Source organism: Amia ocellicauda, chromosome 21 (assembly GCF_036373705.1).
Source record: "Amia ocellicauda isolate fAmiCal2 chromosome 21, fAmiCal2.hap1, whole genome shotgun sequence".
NCBI classification, from domain to species: domain Eukaryota; kingdom Metazoa; phylum Chordata; class Actinopteri; order Amiiformes; family Amiidae; genus Amia; species Amia ocellicauda.
The window spans coordinates 16,469,129-16,483,225 of record NC_089870.1 but is presented as its reverse complement, the minus strand read 5'-3'; the positions used below and the strand labels follow the sequence as shown (position 1 = coordinate 16,483,225).

At 42.3% G+C, this 14,097-nt stretch overlaps 1 protein-coding gene across 1 annotated transcript; it reads right to left on the bottom strand.

Moving 5' to 3' along the window:
- Nucleotides 1–19: 19 nt before the first annotated feature.
- On the bottom strand, nucleotides 20–12,774 carry tgfb3 (transforming growth factor, beta 3). The gene is made up of 7 exons (XM_066694020.1): nucleotides 11,953–12,774; nucleotides 5,192–5,355; nucleotides 3,795–3,924; nucleotides 3,587–3,694; nucleotides 2,295–2,463; nucleotides 1,347–1,500; nucleotides 20–1,063 (listed from the first exon to the last, which is right to left on the bottom strand). Exons 1-7 carry the CDS (start codon nucleotides 12,299–12,301, stop codon nucleotides 905–907), a joined length of 1,233 nt encoding a protein of 410 aa, XP_066550117.1. The 5' UTR covers nucleotides 12,302–12,774; the 3' UTR covers nucleotides 20–904.
- Nucleotides 12,775–14,097: the final 1,323 nt, after the last annotated feature.

The following is a 14,097-nucleotide window of genomic DNA, read 5'->3' as shown; positions in this document are numbered from 1 at the left end:
ACATACAAAGAAATCCATGTGTCCAAGACCATTTTTTAATATAAAAAGTGTTTTCACGAGTAATATTTAAAACATGAACAGTTTGTGATTTTGTGAAATGTTCACCAAGTGACATCAATTGTTTGTACAACAGAAAATATCCACTTCTGTTTATGAACAAAAATGTCCCAAAAAATAAGTTCTTCTATTGCAGAACAGAGGTAAACGCAATGATGACAATAATTCTGGTTTCAGACATCGTTATTTTCCAGCATGTTTTTTTTCTCCTAAGACTATTTGCAATCCATCAGTATCTCTCCTAAATAAACAGTGTAGGGTACTGAGATGCGCACAGCGCAGATTTCCAGCATGAATATCCCTTTGTACTCATTGTGGTACATCAAGGCTTTAAGTTGGCATTCCCAAAAATATTGCTTACTGCAGCTTTGGCTAAAACAGTGCATTGTTTTACCCTTTCTTTGTCTTTTAATCCAGCAGGCAATTTCAGAGTCTTCATTTTCAGCTGCAGCTATGTTCTCAAGTTCTTGTACGAGCAGCTCTCATTGAAGGACACTTTTTAAGAAACCTTTTGTCTGTATTCTTTAAGGAAATGTGTCTGAAATGCTCAGGTGTCAGAAGGAAAAAGCCAGTTCAGAATGCTGAAAAAACACTTCAAAGCTGAAAAACTGTCACTATAGGTCCATGGATGTGGACAAAGACGTCACTGTATGTTTAAAGTTGAGTTTTCGAGGCACGTTATGTCTTTAGCAGATCAGCCAGCCATTCGTCTCCCTCAGACAGGTCCTGTGGCTTGTCGCTGAGCTGGCTGGCTGGCTCTCGGTAAAGAGGTATTCTTTTGGAAGGGGGATGGCAGGCAGCTCAAGTGGACACTCCTGCAGAATTGCACTTTGTGGACACGGTGGTTTCAGCTGCACTTGCAGGATTTGACAATCATGTTGGAGAGATGCTCCACTTTAGGAGTCCGTCCTACATAATAGAGGATGGTGAGGGGCTCCAGGTCCTGAGGAACGCAGCAGGGAGAGGCAGAGGCGTCCGGGTTCAAGATTTTGTACTGGGACAGCACCTGCAGGGACAGAGAGAGGGAGGCCCGTTATTGACCAGCATCAGTGAACGTGAAAAGCTGATGCATTTCTTGAAAGCAGCTGTGGAGGTGTATTAAACCTGAATGCAAGCGTGCCATGGATGGATGTCTGGCTTGCACTACAAGGATGGACTCTTTGTTGGTGGACTATGAATGAAGAAGCAATGTCAGGAAGGTCAATGTTTATTGATATTCAAAGAGAAAGTTACAAGGTACCAGATATATTCTACAAGGTGTGTTTGTGTAGCAAGCGAGACTCTCTCACCTGGCTGTGAGTGGTGTCGGAGCTCCCAAGGTAAGGACAGGGCCCTGAGCAGAAGTTGGCATAGTAGCCCTTGGGGTGGTGGATCCACTTCCAGCCCAGATCCTGGCGGAAGTCAATGTATAGGCGACGCACACAACAGTTTTCTTCATAATTGCTTCAGCCAGAAGTAAAACAAAATTATAGACGTTTAGGAATCATTGCTAATCATGCACTTGGCCTAGATCAGGGGTTTTCAAACCGGTCCTGGAGTACCCCCTGCCCTGGTGGTTTTTTGGCCTTTAGGTCAAATAATAATTCAATTAAGAGCTTGGTTGGTACAAAAACCAGCAGGGCAGGGGGTACTCCAGGACCGGTTTGAAAACCCCTGGCCTAGACAGCTTGTCATCTCCTTTAGAAGTTTTACAGTTCGTCCCAAAGAGTATTTGTTCCAGATTGTTCTTCTCTGGAAGTGCAACCAAATGGCTGGTGTGACTAGTACAGTTACCGTACATCTGTAATGTTAGAACATTTATATTTTTATACACACACTAGTGGTCAAAACCATGGAAACACCTGGAAATCTTACTGGAAACATATTAAGCCAGACCATCTAAATCAAAACTGGAGCTGAAACATTGCCTGAAACATGCACTGGTTGGCCCAGTTGCTTGAACTTAAACCCACTGAAACATGGGGCCTTTTCATGAGAGAGGTTTGCAGTAAAATGATGGCCAACATTTAACATGGTTGCAATTCCTTTTAAGACATGAATTGTTTTTAAACAAAGCAATAGTTGAGACCCATTCTTGCTTTCTTAGTAATACTTGACGGCCAGTATAAATATGTAGAAAGAGGGATTTCGTAATGTAGATTTAAACTTGCGTAACTCCTTTACATTGCCCTCTCTGTGCTACACCACAGACTACACCCTGGTCTCTGTTTGGAGGCTGGCTGGGCTGTTTCTTGTACCTGAAGCAGTAGTTGGTGTCCAGGGCCCGTTTGCGGCGGTGCGATACGACTCTGTCTTCCAGACGATGGGGGGGCAGCATCATGAGGATGAGGTGGGGGAGCTCCTCCTTCGGTTTCTTCAGACGGCTGGTGTCCAGACGGATCTGCTCCTCGTAGTCGCTCTCCACTCCTGCGGGGGAACGGAGCCAGGGGGTCACGGTCAATCTGCTGTCTCGCCGCTGCACATACATCGACACAACCCGCCCTGCTACAGCAAACTGGCAGGAGCCCCTTTTCTCGACGGAGCTTTTTATTTGACTGCGCCGTCTGCTCATATAGTCTACACATGATGGGAAAAGCAGCGGGGGGGGCCCTGGAGAGCCGGCACAGGGAATATGGATGCCTTCCTTTCATGTCATTCCAAGTGTCAGGGAGCCTCCGGCAGCACATTCCTCCTGGCTGGCGCTCAAGTCCCTCTTAAAGCCATTCACAAGTCCCTCCTTGAACCCCCAGCCCACAGCTAAGTGAGATACCACTTACAGGCCTTTCTGATGGAGTGCTTAAAAGCGAGTTCATTTTAAGAACTGAAAATATCATTTTATATGGAAGTTGTAAAACCTAATTATCTACCTTAAGTTTGATGTTTGTTAAAAGATTCAAAAGAGGCCTTGCTATAAAAGAGCTTAACATATTGTCTCACCCATTATTTTCAAAACTTAAAAACAGACGAATGAGCACATGTTTTAAAACGTCAAAATCAAAAGTTTTCAAGTATTTGCTTTATCCTTGAGAGACTGGGAGTTGGAAGACTGGAACATATTTTGCGCTGGAGAAAAATATGTTTAAGGCCTTTTGTTATTTTTCTTAGAAACCCTGGATCTGAAACAGTATATTGTCTGCTTCTTTAGACACACATTGTAGTTTTTAATGAAATTCATTGTGTAGACAGAATAACACCGTTGCCCCAAGGAGCGGTTGAAAGCCTGTATGTCTGGCCGTGTCTGAGTCACCTTGTGAGGCCACAAGCACTAATTGTCTGCTTATCATCTTAAGTGCCTTAGAGCTCATTATAGCTTTTGTAATACATTTGGGCTCAGTACAAAACTAGCATTGTTGTGTCTACGTGTCATTTCTGGTTACACATCCATATTTGAACTTGGAATCACCAGGTCGATATAATGGTTTTTTTTTAAGAATCAACTCAGGTTTCACTGAAAACATGACCTTGAGTTTGGAAATTAGTTTTTCAGAGACTGGTGAAGCATCCTACTTAATTAGCAATCTCTCATTAGCCAGAACACTGACTCGCTCACCTTTGAACTTGACCTCCAGCACCTCGTTGACATTATCGATGATGACGCCGTTGGGGCCGAAGGTGTGGCAGGGGCAGTGCACGCTGATCTCCAAGCCCAAGTTGGTCTCTGAGGAAAAAGCAGCACCTTGAAACATGCTCCATTTTTTTTTCTACATGAAACAGGTAGACCAAAAAAAGAAAGACAATTCTTCTAGGTCCGCACTAACCTCTGTACATTAGCCACTCCTTCACAGTCTGCGTGACATCGAACGAGATCCACTTCGGCTCGTCGTTTGTCAGGATGTTTTTCGCTCCGATGTAGCGCTGCTTGGCTATGTGTTCATCAGGCTTCAGTATCTGTGATGCAGGTGCAAATTAGTGATGTGCTTCCCTAAGCCAACTATGTAGGAAGTAAAATGAATTAAGAGCACCAATAAAAAATGGCTTGTATTATGTTTTAACTCATGAACATTGTGACTTGAAGGTTAGACCCCTAGGTTTCTTTCCTTAACAGTTAAATGTTAATTATTTTGCCTTCCATGTACCAAGAAGAATCGAGAGGTCCCTTGAGAGACAGATTAATCTGCCTGGTGTGATATGGGACACAGGGGCCTTCACCAACAGTGTGAAAGTCTCTCCTATCAGTTAAGGTAATGGTTAAATGGTTCAATATCAACGTTAGTCAAGCTTAGAAGTAAAATGAGTCATGATGAGTTAAATTGTGTCAGTTAAAATGTTAATAGGATGAATTCTGTTGCTCATTGGTTTAATTTAGCATAAGAAATGTAGACTCTGACTGAGCGAGTTACTGAACAATTTTCACTTGCATTACACTTCCTCTGAATGAACTGGGATTTTATACGAGGACAGCAGATATACAGTGGACTGCCAATCTTGTCTGAACATGTGTAGGCAAGTCCGTTAGTGAGCAGGTAGTTTCTTTTCTGGTGACCCCTGTGTCTTTTTTGAGCTCATGGAAGCAATCTTCAGTCCTGACAGAATTATTTTTGTCTGGCTGTTGGTGCTGAAAACGGTATGCGGCCGAGAGCCTGTCGTCTCTAAAACAGGAAATGATGGAACCTGATCACTTTCTCTTCTCTCACGGGGGATTACAGTGGAAAATGAGAGAAAATTTCCCCCAAAGACAGGTGCAGACGCATCCAACTTAATACTGCCTACGCGTTTCCTTTCATTTTACAATTGTGAGTGAGAAAAGTGAGAAAAGCAGGCATTTTGTAATCCTTCACTTTCAAAAAAGATTGTAAAAGTGCTGCATTGTATTTTAATTTTGCTTTTTAAATAAAGGATGTACACATTGTTTTGTAGTTGAGGAACATTTTTTAAAGCAACTGAATTTTGTTATCCCCTTTATTTCTTTAAATCTTTTAAATTTGTTTTTAAATCTTGTAGATAATGACAGGGCTATCATTTTACAGATTCATCTGGTACATTTAGTCCCCCCCCCAGCAAAGAAGACAGAGGATACTCTCATATTAAATACTTATTATGATCTCTACCTTCAAAAATTAAATCGGATTCCAAATCAGGGGCCTATGCCAGTGTGCAGCACGGGGCCCCGTTGTTTGTTTTTGTAAAGAGACGTGGAAACGGTACCTTTACACACCTGGTAGAGTTCGATCCGTTGCTCGTTCCTCTTGGCGTGGGGGTTGGGCACGCGGAGGGCCCTGAACTCGGCCCTGAAGAGGTTGGAGGCGTTCTTCTCCATGATTGACACGTTGAAACGAAACACCTTGGAGGTAATCCCCTTGGGGCAGTACTGGAGGTCATCTGCAAAGCAAGAGACATGGACATTGTAGACAACTCCTCTCCAGTTTGAGGTCCAGTACACACCACTGGGCTGGAGAAAACAGATAAAGAAAACACTGTAGTTTGTTCCCAAGTCATAAAGTATATTTCCTCAGCTTTGGAACACATTTTGTCCATCTGTAAATGCTTTATGAATATGACTCCTAGTTAATAACAAGTTGAAGTCATAAAATTGAAACCAAATGCCCAAAGTCATGGAATAAACCAGGCAGAGGAAATGTGTGCTCTACAGCCCAGCTACCCCCCCACACTATTCCTGCTCATCAGCAGGTGCCTGGAGAAGCTGGAAAAGACACATTTCTGATGCCCAGGGCACAGCACAGCCTGCCTGGCCCAACACGAGCCATGGCATCTCTGAACATCTGAATGATCAACAATGCCACACGATTTTGGAAAAGAAGTGTGCTCTTGGTGCAGAGACTGAGCGGTGTTCGTTGGACTGAGAGAGCGGCTTGGGAAAGCAATGCTGTCACTGTGGACACACTACTTTCACGTGAGGTGAGGTCCATGCATGAATCTATTATTTTGGCAGGAGTGTACTAGCTCAGTGGCACTAATTTATGACCTGTCCTGAACCCAGTTACTTGGTTGTACATTAACCCAATCACACTATCGCCGTCACTCTATATGGAGACAAAGCACTGAGTGGGAATTCATTTTGATCAAAATATGGTGTTGGGTTTCTGGTAGCTCTGAGGTTAATTTAAATCCTATAAGATCAGCTGTTCCCTCCCACCTTAGACGTTATGTGATTGTTCCAAGGATTCCTGCCTATTTTTAGGTGACCTTTCCAAGATGTATCCTTGGCTAAATAATTGAGCCCTGCTCTTCCCAGGGGCCTGAAAAAAGCTGATAGACCCTCTGTGTGTGGGGGGGGGAGTGGGTGTGGGTGGGGGGGAAGGTGGAAAGCCCCACTTAGAGGGGAGATTTGAAATTCTAATCAAGTCTTTGGTTTCCTTTTGGATGACCTCATTTTTCCTATTACGATGGTTTTAGGTGGATTTCACATTAGAGCTTATTTTTGCCAAGGATCTGAAGGTAATTTGTTCCATGGCTGTGAGTGCTACGGATTGCTGGGATAATTGGAGTAAAATACAGGGGCTAATTTAACGTCCTCTATTATCAGAGTTTGCTTTTGCAGTGCAAGCCAGGATGCTGAGATCAGTGGTTATCTTAACCTGGATGGCCAACATGAAGCAAGTGCAAAATAGGCTGAGAGGAAGATTACAGTAACAATCGACGAAGCACAGTGTGCTTGGAAAAATTTGGAAACAATTAACTAAATTCATCAGTTCACTGACCATCAAATTATTGTAAATAATAAATGAGTGGTCAGTTTTGTCCCTTTATTATTCTTATTGTTGAAATTAAAGTGAGGATTTATTAATTTGTTATTTTATTACATTAGTTCTTGGTTGCTCTCAGTATGGCTGCAATCTTACCCTTCCAATGTAGCAAAGCCTGTCTGTGTCCATTTTATTTTAATACGTTTGTGATAATACTAAGCTTTCTGATAATCAACAGGCGAATCAAGTGGCGTTCTCAATCTGCAACAGGTCTTTCCATGGTTACAGTGCTACATAGCTCACTGACAGAGACACACACTTTTAAAACACGTTAACACCGGGAGGGAAGTTCAGAGGGTCACCTTCTTGAAGAATTTGAAATACATCTGCTCACAAACAAACTGGCGAGTGTCACCTCCTAAAACCTGAACTCCAAACTTATTTTCTTATCTCCTCGTATCAAAAAGGCTCACAGCGAGGTTTTTCTTTTCTGTTCTCAGCTCTGGAACTGAGCTGAAGAATGAAAGGAGCTTCAGTCCCGGCCCTGTTTGGTTACAGAGCGTGTTCTCTCCGAGGGGAGGCAGTCGGAGCATGTGCGAGTGAGAGAGCGCTGTCACCACGCACACGCACTTCCTTCCCGGGGGCATGGTTAGCATGTTTTTGGCAGAGCAGTGGAATCATGTTCTTCAAAGACAGAGACAAGTTGCGTGTGTCATTTCCTAATGCCTTTACAATTATATCTCAGGAGTGCCAGTAAGTATTAAATAGACCAATCCACACACAAAACCTTTTCCCTTTTGAGAATTCATTCCACTAACATTTCTGTTTCTGAGATGAAAATGAAGGTCCTTCAGAAAACTATTAGGTAAAACGTTATTTAGTAACGAGCCTCATCAAGAAAACCCTGGAAAATACTCATAATAAAATTGCCAGAATGCCCTAATGATTATATAAGTCATTAAGACAGTTATTAAAGTTTGAAGAAGACAAAAGCATAAAAAAAATAAAGGACTTCCCATTTTTGCACTTTCCCGACCATTCTTTATGCCTCTTTCAGCCAAGAGGTCCTGGCTCCAGCACTAGCGGAGTTCATCGTTCAAAAGTGACTGCCTGGCTGCCTCCTGGGCAGACACTGCCAGGCCTGCTCGTCTCAAGCAGTACAAAGTGTCTGGAATAACCAGCCCAGCTCAAGCGTTTCACAGAGCATGACGTAACACAGAGGCTACAGGAACAAAGACTGAGGAGCTGGATGAATTATCACAGAGGTATATTTTAATGTCAGCTGTTTAAAAGAAAAACAAATTGGAGACTAAGTGTTTCAAAAACATTAGTCTGTCTCCCTTTGAAGAACTGGAGTGGTTGCATGTGTGGGGCAGTCCCTTGCTGTGATCGATCCCTGACCTCCTGTCAGTCCCTCACTTAGGGCCTGGAGCTGGTTGTCATTCATTACCAAGAAACACAAGAACAAACACAATTATGGGACACTAACAGATTAATCAACTACAGCAGCTGTCAGGAGCAACCACCAGAAATGTTGAGCAAGCTGTATTTGTCTATATGCTTGTTGTTTTACATATTTGTGGATACAGCAGATGACAGGAAAGCCCCATTAAGTGGCTAGCCTCCTCCCGATATTAGTGCCTCTTCCCCACTTCTCTGAATCCCGTCCATAAATCACTGCCCGAAGAGCTCTATGGTGAATTGCAGTGCATGAGATAATGTGAAGTTATCTGTTGCAGTAAGACGGCTTTTTTCCATTTGATCGAAGGAGGAAAAAAAAAAGAGAAAGAAAAACTCTTTGGAGTGGGCCAGAGAATTCTGTCTCTGTTTGGCTTTGGATGACATCACCTTCATACTATTCCATATATCAGAAATGCTGCTGTCCTCTGATCTAATCCACAGCCCCCCACCCCCCTTCCCTGCTGAATCAATGATCGCCGTATGCCAGATACCCTGAACGATTCTATAAAAGGACACTCTAAAATACTTTAAAATAATTTTCTTCTTTTGCAGTCTGCCTCATTGACACCTGTCGGGACTGCAGGAAGTCTCAGAGAATTCCCACAAGGCTAAAAAGCTTGACTTCTGTGAGTACTGATGCCCTTCAATGAAGCTAACCAAGATGCACTAGCTTCATATCTAGTGATGATGGATATATGCACTCTACGAAGCTTTCCCTCAGCACTGTCATCAGTTTTAGGACCATCAAATCCACCCAAGAATGTTCAGAGTCCTGCTGGGGAGTTTCCTTCCTCCTGCATGAACTATACACAACAATGAGCATGCTGGGTATTCAAGGTCAAGCTCACTTTGTATTGTAAGTCTAAGGAAAGGATGACAATATAATCATGCTTGATCAGATTTTCAACCAAAATGCCTGACAGAAACCAATCGTTCATGGCACAAAGTATTCACATACTGCAAGTGAGTATGTAGTGTGCCCTGCTTAGGCACTGGTGTCTATTTTAGGTGGATGACATTTGTGCTGATGGATTTGACTGCATTCACATGAATTTGTTTCATGCAAGCCAGGATGCCTGTCAGATCCACCAACAACCTTTGTCACTCTGTCTCCCAGATCTGGGTAGGGCCCAAGTTGTCAATATTTGTTTAGTCTTCTCAGTAATTGGTCTTAATGTATAGATGGATCTTATATATGCATCACTGGAGGGATGGTAACTTTTAGATGAGATTCACAACATGGAAGCTGTTTGTGGTGACTTTCCTTCTACAAAATGTTCATCCAGTCAGAAACGTTTGAGTGCAATGACAATGGAAGTAGTTGAAGTGTCGAACAATTTTCTAAAAGGACAAAAAAACAAAAACAACAATGTGTCATTTTTACAAAGACAATAAACTGTTCTGGGAGGACAGCCATTCTTTGCATGACCTTTTCTATCAGGCCTGCAAATGGAAGAACCTTTTTTTGTTTAAATACGTCAGAGAAATCCGTTCTTGGAGCAGAGGTAAAGAAGCTGAGCATTTCAGCATGGAGTCGTGTGCCTTTCAGGTTTAAAGCACAATACTATAATGGGCATGTAATAAAAAACAAATGAACAAACTGTGAGAGGCCGAGCACTGAAAGAAAGTTACAGAAAAGACTGTGTTATTCAGCTGGAGGTATTCTACAGATGCATCCTGGCCAGATTGAAAAAAAAACACCAACAACAAAAAACCCATCAATACAAATCTGAAAATAATTCAGTTTGCTTCAGCTTCCAAAAACAATGTATGCAAAACTCATTAGTCTATCTCCAAGGAATGGAAATATGTATTACAGTATCAACATGGTGACAGACGTAATGCTTTTTAGTAATGAAACATGCAGTGCTCGATATGAAATCACTTAATCTAGATTCAAGGACAATAAATCTAGATCTATTGATCAGTACAGTTTACTACTGGAGATCAACACTGACCATAGAAACACATCCGTCACTGCACACCATTTACAACGATTCCCTTTTCAAGTTGTATATTTTGATCGTCATAAGTATTTTTTTCCGAACTCAAAGTGTTTCAAAAGAAAAACAGTTGCTGCCAAATTAGTACCACTTTGTTTCTGCTTTGAATTAAACACCTGTTGATTTCAAAGGCCAGTATGATGCAACAATGCTGATGCAATTGCCCTGACTTCAACGTGGTCTGCTTCCAATTTTTTCTCACAGTAAAAGATTTTATTTTCTTTCCAAAAATGTGATTGTGCTCAAAGGGCTTTGATCATCATCACTGAACGGCTGATCTCTGCTCTGTGATTCATGTTGCAGCAGCCCCTCACAGTGCCTGGTGAAGCAGTGTTGTTTTGAAGGCAAGTTCAATACAGTTGACCATTTAAACCTGCTGTAGCAGTAATTCCAGTTTATACATTTAGATTGAATTTGTTAAAGTGTAGTTAAAAAATACTCTTGTACAAAATGCCTATTTGCTTGAAACAGAATATACAGGTAGAGCTTGCACATAAACACATGAATATATATTAAAGGGCTTGAGTTCTTCAAAATCTAGATGACCGAAATACTCAAAGAACATGTATGAAAGCAATCCGTTTTCGCAGAAGCAGTAAACTTGCATCCTCAGTTCCCTGTGATGTAATCGGACTCCCACTCCAATTAATCTGCTGCTTGTTTTTCTCTCCAAGCCTGTTGCGCTGGTGAGTGGGACGCTGCCATGCTTACCTCCCAGCGCAAGTCCTCCAGATTTGAACTTGCAGCCAATATTCGTGTCACATGGACTGAGGAAATGGTTTCCTCAGCCAAGCTAGAAGGCGGTACTTATATTAGTCTAATTTGTTAACATTTCCTTTCCCTCTTTACAGTGTCCCTGTGAAGTCTATAGACCCCTATCTCCTGATGTATGCCTCAATGTTCTGGAAGTGAAATATGAGGCAAGAGAGACAAGTGCAGTCGTGGAAAGTGGGAGTGCATGTGAACAAAATGAAAACTCAGTTGAGCGTGTTGGGCAGATAATATATCCTGTACTGGACATCTTGAATATATCTTCAATTATATCAATTAAGCAGTTCTATAGGCCTGGACGTTTTGTTTATGCTGTTAACGTTAGCATCTGGAGCCCTGGTAAAGTGCTGTTTAAATAATGGGGTTAAATCAGCAGACCCAGCTTCTGTGTGAGTCAAAGCCACTAAACAGAGTCTGTGTATAGTGATAGGTGTGAATACAATAAAAAGTAGACCATGTCTCCAGAGAGCATCAGTCAAATATTCTTAATTAACTGTACTAGCATACACATCTATACAAACTAAAAACTTGACAGTAGTGTCTTCTGCATGTCTTGTTATCTATAATACTGATGAAACACAGCATTACTACAGTGAGAGTTAAGTGAACCTTTAGCACTGCGCTAATAAAACTGGCAGGAGTGCAGCCTGACATCTGGCTGCGGTTCATTCTGATGATAATAACAGCAGTCCTCAAGATAGGGTTGAGCAGGAGACGGGACAGAAGCCCACCTAACTCGGGTTTTGATTTGAGTGGCATCCTCATTCATTAGTTCCCCTGGCAGACTCCCCCCAAAACACCAGCATGCCAACTTTGTGCGCCACTCACCAGCTGCACCATTAATTAATTAATTAATTAATTAACGCATCAACCTGATGCAATTCCATGTCGCAGCCAATCATCTTATGGTTTCTACATCAATAACAATGTGCATCAATCCACTTTATCCCACAATACAATTACACGACATATATAATAAAAGGCAACTATCCTAACTTGGACACAAACAAAAAAACACCAACACACGACTGCCTTACTGTTTTCCGAGGGCCCATGGATCATGTTGAATTTGTATATCTCTTTGGCATAGTACTCGGTCTCCGTGTTGTCCTGGCCGCAGCTCTGGTGCGCCCTTTCCCTGCCCATCTCCTCCAGCAGCTCCTTGGTGCTGTTGTACAGAGCCAGCACCTGCATGGGCACCTGGCTGGGACCCGCGGCCGGCGGCAGGCTGGTCAATCTCAGCTTACTGAGGATCTGCCCCCGGATCGCCTGGACCCTCTTCTTCTTGATGTGGTTGATGTCCACCGTGGTGCAAGTGGAGAGGGACAAACTCATGGTCACGAAGTTCAAAAGCAGGAAAAACAGAAGGGCTTTCCCCAGATACATGGCTGCTGGTTTGTTGGATTTAAATACGCAAAAGTGAGTCAATCAGAGGACTGGGTTCTTGCCAGCACTGATATCTAATAGATGCATAAGCTTAATTGGGAGAGGGTTGGCATTTAGAGCTTGGTTGAATCTCCTCTTCTTCTTTCTCCTTCTCATTCAAGTGCTCAGTGGACCATTTCCCCATAAGATCCCATATTGTGCAGGCATAGGTTACAGTGAGCGGCCGGTCATGAGCGCAATCCGTGTCTTTATCCCATCAATAAGGTTGCATATCATACTTCAGCAGTGCTTCATTCAACTTTCCTTTTGCTCTGCTCTGCCTTTCATCAGAAGCACTGACATCTTAAATCTCTTTTTTCCTCTCCTTGCGCAATCAGTTTCCCCCCCCCCCTCTCAACAGCTTTGGATCCAGTTTCCCTGGTATATATATTTACTTTCTCTCAGCTGGTGCCGGCTTTCTGTGCTCTCCCATCCGCTCCCTGTCTCTCTGGACGCACTTTTCCCCTCGCCTGAGGTTTTATACTCATCCTTTGTCATGACGTTGGCTGGAGGAGGGACTGCAGGTTCAGCGCGTTACTGTTATATTAAAGCATGCACTAACATCAAATGAAGGCATGCTTTTCAAAGGTTGCAACAAAGTATAGCTTTAAAGCAACTCCTTTTTAAGGGCTTCTGACCCAGTTATTTTAAACAGAGCTTGGGAATGTTTTAATAACATAATAGTTCATAGCAAGAATACATGAGTGGAGCTGGGAAAGATGAAAAAATACAAGTAATATAAGTATTACAGTAGAGGTGATGCAAACAAGCTCTCACGTTAATTGCCGTGTTCTTCATTATGAACACATTAAGTGAGAACAATAGCAACATTTTTGATTTATTATGTATTTATGTGTCGTTTGTATTTGTGTCGCGTCAGGTCCAGGAACACTCCTTGTATTCTCCTCAGGTGAAAGTGCGCCCTCTGCTGGCATTCAGACAACTTCTCTCTCTCTCTCTCTCTCTCTCTCTCTCTCTCTCTCTCTCTCTCTCTCTCTCTCTCTTTTTTCATTGACATAAACCAGAACTGAGCGCCGCCGAGTTTCCTGTTTTCTTTCATTCCTGCCAATTACCGTCTTTTTTCTGTCTTTCTTTTGCCATCGGACATCCCACTGCCTGCGCGTTAAAGGTCTGGGAGTATGCAGTATGAGGATACATCTCTTTTCACTTTTTCATATTCTCCAATGCTCTAGAAATGAAATGTAACTTTCTTAGATTGAATCTTGCCTAGTGTGTGAGGGCACTGGTTCCCAATGCTCATCCTGGGGACCCCCTGCCCTGCTTTTTTCTTTTTACTGAACTCTCAATGGCTTCATTACTAGTAGGGCACTTATTGAACCCTAATAATGTGCCTAATCTGAGATCTTACATTATTTTAAACAGTTGTAGAGTTCATGGTAAGTATGAAACTGTAGCTGGAACTTGCAATCTCCAACTTTTTATAAGCTACACCATTAAAAAAAAAAAATCACATGAGGCAAATTAGTTCAATTGAGGGGCCAATTAAGTAATTGGGGGCTCAGTTGGAAATAAAACCACCACAGCAGGATTGGGAACCAGTGTCTTGTGCTGGAAAAACCTTCAGCAGGTTTTCTGGTACTGGTACTCATACATGCAAGATACTCCTAAAACAGTGAATTTTAGAATTTAATAATAATAATAATAATAATGATGATGATGATGATGATGAAGAGCATAGAGTGGAGGATTGCATTACATGGAATGGACAGAGGTACTGTATATGACTGTTATGTAAT

Coding starts and splice junctions, on each gene's coding strand:
- tgfb3 (XM_066694020.1), bottom strand. CDS start 12,301: ATGTATCTGGGGAAAGCCCTTCTGTTTTTCCTGCTTTTGAACTTCGTG. Junction 5,356..11,952: donor CCATGGGCCCTCGGAAAACA/GTAAGGCAGTCG, acceptor CTTGCTTTGCAG/ATGACCTCCAGTACTGCCCC. Junction 1,501..2,294: donor GACACCAACTACTGCTTCAG/GTACAAGAAACA, acceptor TTCTGGCTGAAG/CAATTATGAAGAAAACTGTT.